Source organism: Pyrgilauda ruficollis, unplaced genomic scaffold (genome assembly GCF_017590135.1).
Source record: "Pyrgilauda ruficollis isolate IOZ18807 unplaced genomic scaffold, ASM1759013v1 scaffold49, whole genome shotgun sequence".
Classification (NCBI taxonomy): domain Eukaryota; kingdom Metazoa; phylum Chordata; class Aves; order Passeriformes; family Passeridae; genus Pyrgilauda; species Pyrgilauda ruficollis.
In genome coordinates, this window is record NW_024526488.1 from 876,889 (window position 1) to 894,984 (window position 18,096).

At 39.2% G+C, this 18,096-nt stretch overlaps 1 protein-coding gene across 1 annotated transcript in view; it reads left to right on the forward strand.

Annotated features, from left to right (window-relative positions):
• Positions 1-18,096, forward strand: part of NTNG1 (netrin G1) — a 142,029-nt gene that overhangs the window by 72,098 nt on the left and 51,835 nt on the right. The window contains exon 3 of the mRNA XM_041479578.1: positions 11,175-11,347. Within this exon, the coding sequence (XP_041335512.1) occupies positions 11,175-11,347 (173 nt within the window). The remainder of the gene's footprint in view (positions 1-11,174; positions 11,348-18,096) is intronic.

An 18,096-nucleotide genomic window follows, 5' to 3' on the forward strand; every position in this document is an offset into this window, starting at 1 on the left:
CACTGAATCCTGGTAGCACCACCCACAGGAAAACCTTTCCTGTTACTGGCTGTTCATTGCATTTAAGCTACCAGAGGTCTCACTTTTTCAGGTGATACCTGGTGCCAAAAGCCAGTGGGTGGGGTGGGCTGTTCTGCACCCCTTCTGTGCCTACATGCAGGGATCCTGCCCTCCCAGCTCTGCAGCTGCCTGGGATGCAGAGGTTCCTCCAGCAAGGACAGAAGCAAGCCCTGGACACTTCCAGCTCCTCCAAGAGCACTGCTCAGAGTGGCACAAGGCATATTTTCTCTCCCTTGGAGGCAACCAGTTACAGCCCATACCCCACTCTGCCACGTATACCATCCACAGCAGTGACTCCTGGGGACACATTAGAGCTTTTAAATGAGTCTTTGGGAGGTCTCTTCAACAGAAATGCTTTCAAACCTTTTAAGAAGAGCAGCAGATGTATGGCTTCACAGAGCTGGTTTCCCTGGTGTTGAATTCACTGTGCACTATGGATATTTTTATGCTGCTTTTCTCGATTATAGTCACTCAAAGGTTACCAAAATCAGTATGAAATTAACCTTGCTTGTTTCTCATGTAGCAGAAACACTGCTCTCTTGACAATAAATACTTTATCCCCTACTGTGACACAATAGGTGCTGTGCCCTGAGTATTTTTCTAAGCTAGTAAAGATATTTCTGCTTCAGCCAGGTCTCTCCTGCATCAGTCATGGACACAAATTCCTAACAGCTCACTTGGGGTATTGCTGCATGCAAGAATAAAATTTCTCCCACTGCAGATAGTTAAATGACATTTTTGAATGGGATTTGTAAACCATGTCCACTTGGATTCTAACTTAATGGCCACAATTTTAGACCTCCCACACAACAAATCAGCGTTATGCTGGGAAAAAGAATTTGGAACCAGCTGGCAGCTGATGCTGTGAAATACTACTTACAAATAAAGACAGGAAGCTTGGTGTAATCACTGGCATCTTAGAGCAGCTTTCTTGGGAGTGATGCTGAGCAGATGTAAGGCTGATATTTATTAATTAAACTAAACCCAGAAAAATTGATTTCTCAATAAATGTGAAAGTGGTGATGCACATTAGCACAATGCCGGGAGTTTCAAATCCAGTGTTCAGATTTGTATCAGGAGAAAAGAGAAGAAAAAGTGACTCTTTTGAAACTTGTAAGCTATTAAACTTTGCAGTGATATATTGCTGCACCTTTCATGCAAGATATGTGTACCACATTCTTAGATCTAGATTGCTGCAATACAGTAGTCAAATTCTGCCTGGTGGTATTATCATGATTAAGATAGAAGGTGATTTTCAGGTATCTTTTCATGTCTGTTGACTTGTTGATAATGATAACTGCCCGATGATGGATGGCAAACTAAGAATGGGTAAGAAGGACATTAGACAGTACCAAAAAATTTTAAATAGCAAAAGCTTTTCTTTCCTAATATCCTGATGGCAATGAGTAGTTCTCAAATCTCAGATTTGCATGCTTCCTAACATCAGACAGACATCATCAGGCAGACAATGCAGGGTACTGCCAAGCAGACTATGTTATTCCAGCTGGTGGGTGGAGAGGGATGTATTCTTGTCCCAGCACACCTTGCCACTCTGATATGTAACACTATGGGAAGCTGAAGATATTCGGGTTTTCACTGTCTCCTAGTTTTTCTTGATATTTAGAGCAAACCAGTTATAACAGGAGATACATCACGGCAACTCTGAACACCGTAGCTCTGTAGTACCTCTGCAACACGTGCTTCCCCCTCTGCCCTCTCATCCCATCCCCGTGTCAAGACATTGATTGCTGTGCGAAGTACAGCAATTTAGTAGGTGAGACCAAAGGAATTCCAATGAGAAAGAAAAAAATTCTCAAGTGAGAGAGAAAGAAACAGCAAAACTACTTCTAACACTGATGTACTTAAAGTTTACATCAGCTACTTTTTCTCAATTTTTCATTGGTAGTCTGGGAACCTACAAAAACAATCACTAGTGTTAAATGACCAGTTGGTAGCACTGGAAGAAAGTGTCATTCTTGACCTTGATCTTCATCTTAACGAGAGGTTTTGCTTCTTTTCTGGGAGAGACATGACCACCTTCATCAGCATCCTTCATGTAGATAAGAAGAGCTTCCTATTTCTGAGCAAGATTAGAGCAAAACAGATGCATGGAAACAATGTGGAATACTGGCATCCTGCCTTGTCAGCAGTCCTGTCCCTAAGCACATCACACCTGGGCTCCTGATCCTCCACTGATTCCCAGTTTCCATCCCATGATTATTCAAGGCCTTGGACCTGCCAGTGCAAATTATAGAAAGATCATCTGTCGTTACCTAAAAATACAGCTACCAAGCTTAGGGTAATATGAATGAAAGATGGAAACAAATTAGGCTTCATTTCGGGCAGTGTGAACTAACATAGATTCATTGAGTTTACAAGAGCCAGATGGATTTACATCAGCTAAGAATCTGACAAAGTGTGTTCACGAGTGAAAGTGTTTGCAGAACACGCTGCTGGCAAACTCTAGCAGATTTTATAACTTTTTATAACTTTCTTTATTGACACGTTATAAAAACTAATACCTCTGAAGAAAATGCAAAAATGAATGCTTAGGAAAGGAATGGAAGTTAGTTTTCTACAGCAGCTAACAGCAGCTATATATTCAAACACTTATTTCTGCTTTAACACTTAGAGAATATGGAATCAAAGTTAGAAAAAGTATCTGTCCACTCCACCTGGCTAAGTTTATAAAAGTATTTAAGGATAGGTATCTTTTTATGTGGTAAACTGGTATAACTTGGACTCATAATTAGCTGTTCTGTTCTATTAGACCTAAGCATCAGTGGATTACTTTTAGACTTTGGATCTAAGAAACTGAAGAAAGTCTGAATATTTTCTGAAGTCAGAATATCTGTTGGTCTGTGACATTCCTTTATGCAGTCACAAAATCAGAACAGTTATAAATGCTGAACTACTGAGGCATTTGCTCAGGTTACTGCCTCCTTTCTGGCTTTGTGATGAGTGCTGATGATCTAGGCTGCAATGTTTTCAGTCGCCTCTGTTTGTCTGAAAGGCTGTCATTCGGTAAACTACTGCATTTCAGAAACATTTATAGTTTATTTGGCAAGGTATGGTAGGTTGTGGCTCTCTGTCTGAAAGAGGCAGGGGAAAAGGAGAAGCAAAGCCAGAAGGACCTGCCTCAATGGTATTTTGCTTCAAAATGAAGATAGTATACATCTATCAGACAATAATCAATCTTAATCAAATACAGGTTGAAATATAAATTGATCAGTAGTGATGCTGTAGTTGTTTGTATTGCCAGCATTTACTTGAGAGTATATAGAAATGCTTACTAGCATGTGAACACAATAAATCTTATTAACACTTAAATTTAGCACTTGCATACCCTTATTGTTGGGTTGGCTTAGTGCAAATAGTGGTCAATTCCATGCCCTGCAAGCTTTCTCTGAGCCTTGGGACTGAGGGAAAGGGAATTATGCTGCCCTTTTGGACTTTGTTTTCTTTTTTAATTTCAAGCTCTCCAAACTGCTTGGAAGTAGGCCGCTGAGAAAGCAAAGCAAACATGCTCTCTGTGCCACAGCTTTGCTGTTCCCCACTAGATACATTATATTCAGCTGAGGGAGAATAAGAAGCTATTTTCCCCAATTTTCCATACTGCCTGTGGGAATCTAATTCAATTTCCGCCCAAATTTAGCAGTGAAAACGAAACAGTAAAGAATAAAGTTGAAGAAGCTTCTGTAAATCTCTGGATTGTAAGGTACTAAGGTGCAGCAGGATTACTGAGCACAGGTTAAACTTCTTTTCTAACCACAAAGCTACTTACAGATTTAAGAAGCTTAAAAACCTGATCCACCATTAGTCCTTGCTTTGCAAATGAAAGAATAATATATCTACCTATACAAAGTTATATTTGTTATTATTGAATTTGTTTATCCCTTATTTATTGATGTAGCCCTATTCCACAAAGGAATTTTTTTTTTTTTTCACTGAGAGATTATGATGTATTAGATGAATTCAGGGAAAAGGACAGGGAAAAAACTGGTGACCAAATGGATTTCCAGAAATAAACAAGTGAAAAAAAGGACTCACATTTCATTACTCTCACTATAGAGCTACATTTAACCACCAGACCACAGGGGTCTTACTCCTAATGTCCAGAAAAAGATGCAGTTCCCTCTCTGCATTTAGATTCCATATATCATTGTGCACCTGAGATACTCCTATGACTCAAAAAGAAAATAGAATACCGAAGTTACTTTTTTGCTTTATGTGAGCCAGAACATTTGTTCAGCAGACCTACTTGCAGCCAGCAAGCCGTGCCATTTTCTGATTGTCAACTGTCCTTAGGTGGTTTTGACCCTTTTAGCTCAAAACTTCAGATGGGTAATCCTTACAGTGAGCATTGGTAGCCAAGATGGCAGTAATTATCTCGTTACCACTTTGATGAAAGCGTGTCTGCTGCATCCCCACAGAAATAAATTGGCCAGCAGTCATTTTTATTTCTTCACAACAGTATCCTTTATACTTGTTTTTATCCCCACAAAATCTATTAAGCTTAGAAAACTGCAGTAAGGATCAGCATACTTTGGGGTTTTGACATGACATGGAAAAATCTTAGAATATAACGAATAATATTGTTCAGCCAACATGATGTTTCTGAGACTGTGAGCCGCAATGAAAATGTGTTTACTTGTGAGAGAAAATTAAAGGATAACCAGACTTACCTAAGTGATGATGTTTACCTTGTACACTTGCACAAACAGTGCAAGAGTTTTGTAACTTACCTGTACATATGGTTTTTCAAGTTATGATAAATCTGTCTCACAAAGAGTAAAAAAAAAAAAAAAAAAATTTAAACCTGAAAAATAATGATTCAGTGACAAAGATTTCATGGTATATTTTGACTTTTGCTTTCTCAATTTACATCTCATCCTCCTTCCTGGCTGGAGTATCACTTCAAATGTATTTGTAATGTGGAATTTTCCTCTGTCTACATTACATTAGAAAACTAAACGTCACTGGGGAAGCTGCCTCAAGGTCATTAGTAAGCTTGAGATGCATAATGTAGATGACTGCCTTAACACGTTTGATGTCATGATAAACACGGCCAAGTCCTTTAGGACAACTGTAACAAGGTGCTGGAAGTAGTTGCTAGCACTGGGGAGCTGACTAAGGCTCCTAACATTGCCAACAGTGTTTTAAAGTGCCTAATTAAAACTGTGTGGGGATGGTATTTTTCGTTGTGTGGGCAGTAATGTGAAGAGCAAACACACCAACTCCTCTGCAAGCTCAGGCTTTGCTTACCTGGGAGCAGGGAGCCGACTCGTGGCGTGCACAAGTGGAGTCTGTGCAGAAGGCTTCCAAGTTTGTTTCAAGTTAATTTTCTAAACTTTGGCAATGACCTAGAATGATTCAAAGATGTATCTAAGTGAGGAACATATGGCTAGTCGTTAAAAATGTATCAAAGAGCTCCTCTTGTCTTTCTTTCTCGTGAATGATCTCTTGAACATCAAGGATCCCCTCACGTGCCCCCAGTCTGTTGGTTGGCACTCCCCTGTGAGAGCGTCAGCACGCTATTAGCAATTACCTTAGTGATATTTACAGCATTTTAATGTCACTTGCCTGTATGTAAATAGAGTCTGTGAGGAGCACAGCACACCCAGGGCTCCCACCACAACAGCACTGCTCCGTCAGTGCGCCAGAGCGCTCCTGGGCCTTATGTAACTGCCAAAAATATCATTTCAATTGCTTTATGACAAAATAATGAGTCTGTCAGAGATGAGTGGTCAGAAAAACAAATTTGTTCTCCCACACAATTAGGGTTTATAGCATTGGACAGCAATATCAATCTCCAGTGATTCAAAATTGAATTTGCACGTTGAGGGAAATGTGTTCTTGCGTGTGCTATAACCAGGCTGCTTAGCAGGTTGAACTGGGAAGATAGATATCCACTGTGCTGCAGAAACATCAGGGTGGAAGTTTCCAAATGCAGACAAGTTTTGTGGGGCCATGGCATTCACTTCCACAAGCTCAGCACTGACAGATCTGCCCCACCAGGAGCAATAATAAAAAAGTCTGCAAAAACTGTCACCAGATACAAATGGCAGACAGCTTTTCCCTTCAGGTAGAAAGCCATTTCAAGGCCTACGTCTCTCCGTACGTGACCTAATTGTCCATGGAGTTGTTGATATTTATAATCACGGACTTCAGTCACCCTCTGTAAAGTCATACAAGCATTAGACCTCAGCAGTGCCATTTACAGTGAGCATGTACTGTATCTCAGAACTGCACTTTGCCCTTAACATTTGCTGTGTCCTTACATGAGATTTTGCCCTTAAGCTGTTAGCCAGTGCAGTGCAAAGGCTGCAGCACCGATCCTCCTCTGTTTTCCAGACCTTAACCTGTGCTCTCCAACCTGCTGTACTGATTACAGCTCCCTTTCTCATCCCCTTCTCTGTGCAGGCAAACCGCCCACTTGTGCCAGCAGCTGCTTCCCACCCACTGCTACCCAGTAATTGCCTTTCTGGGTGTGTGTACATCATACCCTCTACAGGACTTGGACTTTCTTCTTTGGATTTCTAAATGGGCAAGGAATACTGTCTTATGGAACTCAGTACACTGGAGGTGAAATCATTTTTTTAGGTTTTCAGACCTTCTCCACTGTTATGGAGCAGCCAAAGCAAGCACATTCTGCCAATGGAAGCATCAACACAGGCTATGGGATTGTTGTGTTAAATGTGCTTTGTATGTAATTAAACCTTTTGTTAGTATTTTAGATTGACAGCAGTAACAGCTAGGAACCTTCAAAGCAAGTGGTTAATGAAATTACAAATGGTACCTAGGATTTTCAGTAATAATTTATCACCATGAATATTCATATAAGATAACAAAATCCTTCCTTCTCTCCGGAGTAGAAAAGAAAGGTAATCTTCCATAAGAAAGAGATGAATTTGGGTATCCTCCATAGGAAGCTGATTGCACATCTTGAGTGATCTGCTGGGAGCCCGAGTCAGCTCCCAGATCAGCGGTGCTCAGCTGATTGACAGCTGACATTCCTAAGGTCCAGAATGTGCTGCTTTGTTTTCACACCACTGACAATCCAGTGTATCTCATCAGAAGAGGGGTTCTTTCATGGTCTGTCTGGGTGCTGCTTTTACCAAAATAGCCCTCTTTCTGTAATCCTAAATATTTGTTTTCCTTACTGCCTATTCTGCAAATAGAAGCAGCTTTTTATCGCACTCTAGTCATCTCTGAGCCCCGCTCCGCTCATTTACCTCTCTCAGTCATCCAGAGAAGTCTGTCCCTCAAGCACAACACGCATTGCTCTTTGCAGAAGTCTCTGAGACTCTGCATATGTACGCTCTGATGAGGTCCCTGGGACAGATTGCCCAATTCCTAGTGCGCCCTTCATAAAAAACCAAAAGCATATGAAATATTACTTCCCTGTTTCTCTCTCCACATATACCACAGGTTTTGATACTACCTTGGGTTTCCCCAGACATGGTACCCTCCAGTTTGCTTTCTACAGATGCTTCTTGTTCTCTTCCAGTTTTAGCACTGCCTGCATTTTACACACATTCACTATTCAGCTACATCCTTGATTTGCAGTGGAAGTCATGATCAATCTCTTAAAAATCTGTCAAGTGGCTTCAACAAAAAAAATGATGCAAGACAAGAATCAGAGCCTCTGGTTCAGTCTTCCAAACATCTTATTCTACTTACACTTCCACTCTTTTACTTCTTTTGTATAGTTACTGACACTAACAAGACTATCAGTTCAATCGCTTCAGATTCCATTCATCTACAGATTTTTTCATACTTGTATGAAAATAATCATGAGCCAAAGCCAACTCTTCTGTTTGCTATTCACTAAAAAGGCAGAGTTTCTACCACACATTATCTGATATTTGTGGTTTGGGTTTAGGGGGGGTTGTAAACACTTATTTTTGTGCCCAGTATAACTAACTCTTATTAAGTCAAATTTGACATTTTTAATATAAATGTACTTTTAACCTTAATTTTAGCTAATCTTGTAGTAAAGCTTAGTGAACACTTTTTTTTTCTGTATTTTCTTCTCATTAGAAAGTGTACACAGCTACGTTGGAAGTATTCTGAAGATTATTTGGAAATTCACCATTGTTGGCTCTTTTTTTGCTCAGTAACTAATGTTAGATTTGGGCTATCCTCTGCCTACAAAAGTTTTAGATCAGTCCTTTATTTTTTTTTCCAGTGATCAAACTTATTGTTTCTCTTATTCTCTTTAAATCATATTCCTAGAAGGCTACACTACTCTCTCCTCTCTCCACATAGCTTTTCCTCTTTTTTCTCTTTTTTTTTTTTGGAGTGGGGAGGGGCATGCTTTGGGGTTGTGGGGCGGGGGGAGTCAGTTTTTTGTTATTGCTTGGAATTTTCTTTTAAGACAGGATGCAGCATTTGGGGTAATTCTGCTGGGAAAGCTTTTAAAAATACATATAAAGCATATAAATAAGTTGATTTGCATAAAGGCATTGATTGAATCTTTGATTATTCTACTGGTTTAGGATAAGAAAAGCCATTTAGCAGTTCTTCCATTTAGGAAACTAAGTGGCTAAAATGTCCCTACTTTTTTCTATTTTGTGTGTGTTTAGTCTGAATGCCCATATGGGGGCTGTAGGTTTTAAATCTCAGTTAATAGAGTTTTAAAATTTGACAGGACGTTGCCAGCTACTTCTAGAAGAAATTGCATTTTGCTGTTTTTGTGCAAAGCTGCCTGTACCTGGTACAAACATAGCCCTCCAGGATATCTCACTGTCTCTGTCTGGTGGGGCTTGGTGGCTGCAGTCACACGAGATGCCTTGAGCAGGACCCCAGAACAGCTGTCCAGCATGGGTGTGGGTGTTGCACCTTGGCTGAGAAGCACTTCTCTGCAGCAGTCTTGCCCTAAGGAGTTAAAAAAACAGGCACCAGGACAGGCAGCAGAGCTGTGCTGCCCATGCTCTCTTGCCTGGCAAATCAGGAAAAGGAGGAGGCAGCCTGTAAAGAGGTGGGATACAAAGGGATTAGGGCAAGTGGGCAGTAAAAGGAAATGGTGAGGCTATGTGGGAGTTATTTGTGTATGCATGTATATATCTATACATATAAATACATGCATATGTTTTGCATATATATCTGAAGCGGCATGGCACAGGACTGGATAGAAGCAGAGGAGGATGGAGAAGGCCGGAGTGCATCCAAGACTTTTAGCCATGTAAGCAAAACTAAGGAAGGGTCAGTCTCCCTTCAGGAACATGTGGCAAGCACAGCATCTAAGAAGTGCAAAGAGATTTTGCACAAGATTTTGTGACACAACTATTCTTTATTTTCAGGTGCTTGTTAAAAGAGCTGTGAATATTTACTCCAGTTAGCAGATGGACATACCTTTATCTTCCCCCACCTCAGTTCCTGTACAAGTCTGCAGCACCCTTTCAGAGCACTAGGTATTACAGCTTTTCCTCAGAATCAACCACTTTTTTCCTCTTGCTTAGATCAGTTTGCTGCCTCTGACACTTGAGTCCCTACAATAAAACAGAAATCTGCTCCTGAAAGAAATCCAGTCCCTTCCTCTCTCTAATTTGTTCTAGTTACCTGCTTTTCTCCTCTGTTTTTTGGTCTTGTTCCTACTGTATATCTTTCTTGTTTGGAGTGTTCCATTTTCATATTCCTGTGGACAGTAAAACAACCCATGGCCTCTTTTAATAGCAGTACCCTTTACCAAAAGGTTCAGTGTATAGTGAATAGATAGAAGTCATTCACTGATGCCCAGACAAGCATCTTTCATTCTGCTCTGGCAACTCACTGAAAATTCACAATCGATTTAGTCTTCCAGCACATGTACTTTGTAAATTGCGTAAAAATTACTCTCTTGTCCAGCATATTGAGTACATTTTGGTCATTTCAATTTTAAAGGTGTTGAACCTGTTTCTCTTTAGAATGAGCATTGCTCAAATAACAGCAGTTGCATTCATTTCTAGCACAGAGAGAATGCTCCACCATCTACTGTATTACATATTCTTGTGGATTTTCTCCAGCAGCTACTTATGACAACTGCAAGCTTGTTTTACCCTGGGGATATATATGTATGTGGCCAATTGCTTCAGGTCATATTCCTTCCAAATGGAAGTCAGCTTGACAGCTGTTAATTTGCACTTGGCCATTCCACATGTTGTTTTGCTCTAATTATTGGTCACTGTATGGAACAGGTGACAAATGCCCACATGAGAACCCTGTAAATTACTAGATGTACGGTCATTAGGAAAACAAACAGGAAAGGTCATTAAATACTGGTTTTCTCTCCAGCCCCAAACAGAAACAGATTTTAACTGGTTTTGACATCCATTGGAAAGGGATGGAAAGAGGTGGAAATACCTTACTGTTTATGAAACTAACTTCCCATTCTGTAAGTGTCCTAGTTTTAGGAAAAGAGGGGAATTCAAGGAAAATGCAATTGTTTTAAGACCAGATGCAGAATCTGGTTTATCTAATGATTTTGTCACAAAGCTTGATTAGGTTTCTTTCCCAAGTAAAAATAAATGTGCCTACCAAAATAATTCGTCTGACCTTCAGCTACTACAGCTATATTGAATTAAAGCAGGAAAAGAAATTTCCTTTCTGAACAAGACAGTACTTGCCGTACAAGAATGGCAAGACACCATTACAGTGAGTTTTCCTTCTATTGAAGTGTGGTATTGCAGAGGATATTTAAATAAAGTCTGTTTTCCCAGGCTCCCAGGATGTAATTTGGACCAGATTTTCTAAGGACATAAGCAGAGGTCTTGTTTTGTTCCTGGGAATAGTAATTCTTGGATTTTTGCAAGATTATAGACCTATCTGTAAAAAAAAAAAAATATATAAATCATTTATTTCTTCTCAGTGCTGCTGCATTAGTTGAAAACAAGATTCAGCATCTTGAAGTCTTAGTGACATTTCTACTTTTAGACCTTGTGAGCTGAAGATCTGCCACTTGCTCTTTGCAGGGATGTGTTGGGACGCCATGCTTTCATGGTAGAACAATACCAGAGGGACAGCACAGAAATCAAGTGGTTGCCATAGGACATGCTTTTCTAGAACCTGAGCTTAAACTCACCTCACCTCTAAATAACATCCCACTTTGTTTTATTTTTGCCTTTTAAAATTAGGTGTAAGTGCAACCTTCATGCTACTGGCTGTAAAGAAGAAAACAAAAGACTACTTTGTGAATGTGAGCATAACACAACGGGCCCAGACTGTGGAAAATGCAAGAAGAATTATCAGGGCCGACCGTGGAGCCCTGGTTCTTATCTGCCTATACCTAAGGGCACTGCTAATATCTGTAAGTAGTTCTGTATAATAAGGATATTTTATTATTACAATTCTGCCCCATATCGTGACTCTGAAGGAAGAATAGTGTTTGCAAAAGTTTGTCATTTCTTCTGACTCAGTGTGTATAATTAGACAAGGTGTCAATTTGTAAGTGCTAATTGTAAGTATACATCATCTGTGCTCTCACATGGTTTTAAATAACTTCCAGGAGAACTACATGTTTATATCCATAGATGCATCCCTGGACACTGCACAGAAAGGGCTAAGGAATGAAAAGATTAGGACTCATCACATAAAAAACACACACAGATGAGAGAAAACAGTGGGAATAACTGCAGTACTGCTCCAGCCATGGTGCCCTCAGCTCTCCATTCATACATCCTTATTGTCTTGAGGTTAGTGACACTCTCAGCTCAACATGTGAAATCCTTGCTCATTTTTTGTGCAGTTAAAAAAGGTGAGGAAAAAACACCTCAGGCCAGATTTTTCATATTACTAACTAAAGATCTAAAGGTTGGAAAACATTTCCCTGATGTTGACCTGCAGTCCAGACTCAGATGCACTCTTGTAGATCAAGTGTTGAAGAGAGAAAACAAGGGCAAAACCTGGGGTTTTACATCTGCTTGTAAATTTCCAGCTAACAGCCACTCCACAACACATGTGTACTGTTCCAGCACACTTCCACATAATCCAAAGCAGGAAGTTACTGACAGCTCAGTTTCCTGGTCCTGGACAGGATTGGGCCAAAATAAAATATGGGACTGGAAAGAGAGGGCACAAAGACAAGTATGACCATCAGTTCTCCCTGTCTCGCATACATGAAATACGCAGGGATTCAGAATCCCCCTGAACTGAGTAACAGACTTAAATTCCTTTGAAGAAAGGACTGAAAATGAGGATACCTTTTGGCAGAAGTTACTAGCTTCTTCTAAGAAAAGAGTCCACAGTTTTGCCCTGATTAAAAGCAAAACATTCGTTTTAAAATATTAGATATAACAATTTATTGAAAAAGTTATTTGAGAGAAACAGAGCTATGGATGCAGCTGAATGAAAAGTTTAAAACCAGGAGCAATGTGCAATGCTCAGAATGTTATCTAAGACTTCAAAGCAGCAGCTGTGAAGAATCAAAACTCACAAATTAAGATCATAGGAAGCAGGACCTTATCAAGTAAAATGTGAGAGTAATAGACCAAGTAACAAACCATGAAGTGTGGGGGCATGAAATTGTGATAAAATTCTTACTGAGCAGAAAAAAATGAACTTCCAAAAAGCAGGGAAAAACATTTTGTAAAAGTCTTCACTTTTTTTCGCCTGTTATAAAAACTGAGTGTGGCTCACAGAATTAATATTTTAAATCTGTGTTTGGGAAATATGGTGAGATTTACCAGGTTGATTTTAGCTAAATTCACCTTGCTGTGAGTTTTACCTCATTCCCAGTCAGCTGAGCACACACCAGACAGAACAGTGGAATTAGCACCTACTGAAAGTGTCTGAAGCTTGTTAAATTAACTTTATGTTAAAAAAACCATCAGTGAATTTCAGCAAACATACAGTTTCATCAAAAATCAAAACGTTTTGTAAATAATAGGTAGTCATTTCTGGGGATGATGGTGATGATGATAGCATCATGAAAACATAACCTTGTTTGAGCTGAAGAATACTCCACTTACCCTCAAATCCTGACTTCAGCAGTCATCAGCAGCAGGAATTTCTGGCAAACAGGAAGAAGCATGAAGGATTTCTTCTTCACTTTCTCAGTTACCATGAAATAAACTGGCTTTCTGAGCTGGACTTCTAGGGTTCCTTGCTGCTGAACAGAGAGAGACACCCAACTGACATGAGCTTGACCTCAGTGATACCTTATGGCAAGACATTTCCAATTTTAGTGAGACAGTGAGTGAAAGGTATTTTATTTTGCTTGCCTTAAATGTTTTTCAATGGTTAAGCCAGTACCTCCTTCAATAAGGAAGGAATAAAGAAAAATGCACCTCTGTTTACATCTGTTACACCATTTATCATTACATAGACTTGACCTTATCCACTCTTCCACTCTTTTTTTAAATGACAAAACCTGATCTCTCTCATCTTATCATAAAACCATGCCACATCTCTGGTCATCTGTGCTTTCTCTTCTGGTTCTGTGATGTCATTTTTTCTATTTGGTGAGGCTAAAACTACACTTGGTATTCAAGACAGGACAACAACATGGCTCTTTTATGATAACATTAAAATGTGGTTCTTTTAGATTTTGTTACTCTCTGGATCAGTCCTTGAGTCCTTTTTTTAGACTGTACCACAGTTAAAACATTTCTTCTGGCCTCAAGGCTGACTTAAATTACAGGTTACATGCTACAATAGTTAGTTCAGAAACATGATATTTGACTTCCTGTAAAATACTTCTTGGGGCAACATTTTCTCATGGCAATTCTTGTTCAATACCATTTACTTCAGATGCTAACAGACTTTGAGAAAATTCCTCAGCAGGTGAGAATCTCTCTTTCTTTGTTGTGAACATCAGTGAAAACAATTAATTTAGTATTCAATATTAAATTAATTATTAATTAGTGATAGTATTAATAACACCTCAATTGCCTATCTTCCCAGTTATCTCTCTGGGCCTCCTGCTTCTAGTATGATTGTTTTAACAAAAAAGAATTTCTAACTTCTGTGTCCATAGGAAGTTAATTCTTGAAATTCTGTGGTTTATATTTAAATTGGCAGATTTTATGCTTTTTTTCCCCATATCTTTCTCCATTGAGAAGACTTACACTTTTGAAGGGTATCTTTCCAAAATCATCTACATTCTGTTGTTTTGAATTTGGCATTGGGGTTTGGATTTTTTTTTTTGCTTATAAGAGAGTAATTTTTATAAGTTACAAAAAAAGAGATGAGCTTCATATGATTATTCTGAGCCTCTCATACATTTGTCTCCAGCTGCTTCCATGCTGTTTGCATGTATATCTTTTTAGATGTTCTTTTCACTTTTCTTTTATCTAACTTCCTCATTTTCGTTTCCTTGCTCTCTCAAAGTTAAATATTACTGCAGTGGATTTTTTTTTTTTTATCCTTTTCCTTCTCAACAAGCATGTTGAGTTTCAGTCCAGAAGTGGTTCTCTGATAACTACTTCTTGAATTGTGTCCTATGCACTGCTTCAGAACTAAATCAGCTTCTCTTCTTGTGGGTTGTCTGATTCTTTGGTACAAGCAGCAATCATTTATGATATGTAAATCTTCCATTTCTTTTGTCATTTCCTGATTTAAGGCTGTATATGTTGGAGCCTATGAAGTTATTCATTACTGTGTAAACTCTCTGCACAGCCAGTGTAATTTCACTTAACTTTTTGCCTTTATGTCACCATCTCCATCATGTGGTCAGCAATGCAAAGGTGTTGTACTCTCCCTAGTCAGGTGTGGATTCTGAAATAGCTCCTGGAACATGTTGATAGAAATAACTTCCCTTCATATATTACTTCAGTTCTCTGGGGGCACTTTGTATAATCCAGTAATACAGTGTTCCTCTGATACTTCTCCTTCCTCTAATTTTCCAAGACCATTTTTTCATCTAAGACCAAATTATTTAAAAATTTTAATATGTTTGAAGTTTACATGAATATGCTTAAAGATACGCTTTAAAATAGTTGTATAAATGAAACACTCTGAATTTTTTTTTCTTCTTTCCACAAAATTAAAAGATACTCTTTCTTGAGATGCTCGGAATTTGTGAAATTCGTTCAGATTCAACAAGAAGCCTAATGTCTATTTCCAAATCTTTCCCAGCTGGAACTTCTGTTATTTCCATTGCTCTGTTTCTGCCATTTTTTCTGGCCAATAAGACTTCATCATACCTTTTCAAGCTACAGCTCCTGAAACAGAAGACCATTCCACGACCTGTAGTCGTAGCGGAAACCTTGACATAAAGCTGTTTTCTTTATCCATTTATTTCTTCACCATTTTAAGTCACTCTGAATTTTTCAGGAGAATGCAAAACATTTTTCCATGCTTTACCTGTGAAGGACAGCAAGTACTCTGTTGTTTACTGGCACTAACAATATTTCTCCATTTGTCTCCACACAGCATTTATTTTATATTTCCACTCTATCTTATTGACTATTTTGTGATTACATTCATTCCCTTGTGCTGCCACATTCTATAGATAGTTTTTTCTGCAATATGTTTTGACACACAAAGTGAACTTATTGAATTTCTCTCTACTTGGTATTACAGGATAGCTTTTCTCCTCAGCAGTTGTATGAGTCTGACAGCACTAGCTCTTTTCTTCCTCCTGTTGTTTAGATCATCTTTGGCACTTAGGTTCTTTGCTCCATCAGACAGAGCTGTCTCAGACTGCACTGAGCTGCCCTGCATCAAAGCCTGCTCGCTTTGTGTCAGTCCCTTCACCACCAATAACCTGTACCAAAAGTGCCCCACACTCAGCAGAACCCCCTCCCAGCTGTTACATGACTTTCCTAATTCATAGTTCAACATGAAACAAAGGATTGATCAGGACATGGGAAACACTGGTGGTTCTTTTCAGTCAAGAGTCAGGCAGACAGTCTCAGTGTACCAAATTTCTCCTGCAGTGGGTCCCCCTCCCATGGTACAGCCTCTGTCTCAGCAGCACAGCCTTAAACCTCCTTGAAAAGCAAAAGACTTAAAAGGCATGAGTGCAGCACAGCTGCCACAGAAACAATTTCTGGCAAAACTTATGGCACCTCCAGAAGTGCACTGGTATTACACTCATTGATGTTCAGTTTTCCCCATAAATACTTGCTGACACCAAGCCATCTTGAAGGACCTGCATAAATAAAGTTGCCCAAGAAGTTGTGCTTTCTAATCAGGAATCCAGGTAACGAGGATCCCCCTAACTGAAAGGATCACACATCCTGCTTTCCAGTCAAAGCAGACTCATAAACTAGACAGTGTCCCATTTTTCTAATGGCCCATTCTCCCAAGTAACTAGAAATTTTCCAGTGCCTTCTTCGTGACTTGATTTGAAGGAATGGGACACTTATGTTGAAGTTATATTGCTCCTTGATGCTTTTGACAATCTGTTTCAAAGAGAAAAAGGAAGATATCAATCAATAAGTTACAAAACAGAAAAGCTTCATATTGCTCCTATTTTATATTTATATTACATATTAATATTAGTCCATGAAGCTTACAGAAGGTATAAAGCCACAGGAACATGTCACACTAAAGGCTGGGAAACCTAGTGTGAGGACAAAACTGCAGTGTATCAAGAACATCCAGGTAAACAGGAGTGTCAGGAAAATCTGCAAAATCTGCAACTGATAAACTCATTTTCCTTCAACTGGGTATCCAGTGCAATAGCCAGCAAAACATTGCAGGTACATACCTAAAAACAATGCATTATAAATAACATGGTTTATTTTTTTAAAATAGGGCTTGAAAAATTATCCTTCAGCACTTTACCCTCTTGCATGACCCTGCTGAGCTGGTTGTTTGTGCTGGCTGTGGTGACATCTGTTGCTGGGAAATGAATTGTTTCTGTACATCACTGGTTTCAAACAACTCTATTTTTGCCATATACAGTGAAAAGGTGAAATGAAAGAGACTTCTGGTCCTTAAGCAGCAGCAGCATGGGAAGGCAAAGTGTCTCTTTCAAGATATTCAAAGTGCCAGAAACAGTCTGAGTTTCAGGCTTTGCAAAGTTTCTAATATTCTATCAATAAATTATGATTACTTGAAAAAAAAAATCTTTTGATCTCACTGGGTGTTTCCTAGACAGAGTTTTCAATACTGGTTTGGACTCACTAAAACATATCATGAAGAGTCCAAATTTTAAAAGATGTTACCCAATAAAACAATAGCTATTTCCTCTGTCCCATTTATTTCTGGTGGTATCGCTTGGGAAAGCAGAGGTGAGGGATAAGAAACTTCATCAAAGCTGTTCCTTTTCTATTAATTCTATCTATACAGAGGAACAATTGCAAAATTAACAGTAGCAGGAGTTCTGGGGCTCTTGGAATGAAACAGATGAAATTCCCAAAGAATTTTCTTTGACTGTGTGTAATCCTTTGTCTGAATTGTCTGAATACAGGTTTAACAATCCATGAAAAGTTTGCTCCTGTGATCATAATGATCACTCCCTTTGAGGGATTACAAGACACCAGTATCATCGAGCTTCTCAGGGCTTTAAATTGCTAGAGAATTCAGAAGTTCTGAAATTGATGCTGAGCATCTGATATTGCAATCATCGCTCAATAGAAGAGCTGCAAAGGGAAGAAAGACTCACTGCAGGGAGTGCTGTCATGCTGCAGGGCAGATATTCTAGCAAAAGATCGGATGAAGCATTAACATCCCTGCTCTGACTCTGCTATGAAAAGCTCTATATTTTGTTCCTGCTTAAGAGTCCTGCCAGAAGCACATGCGGGCGTTGACAATGGAGGTGCTAAGAGGGGCTGCAGGGTATGACCTGCCCTGACACTGGAAGCAGCAGTGTGGTCCTTCTCACCAAAAGCTGGATCCATTTCTTTGTGTTAGGGATTTCACACTGACACAAACTGGAGACAGAATCAAAAACTTGCTTTCTTTGCTAGCATCTGATTTGCTTTTTTCTTCATCTCAATAGCCAGCTCCATGGTAGCTAAGAGCTAAAACAACCCATTTCTGGAAGTAGGGGAAATGAGAAAATTACAGGGCAGATGCAGAAGATCATACGAAAGGAAAACACCAGATTTTTTTCCGCTCAAGTAATGCATATATATTTAGATGCACTTACAGTGAACATGTAATATA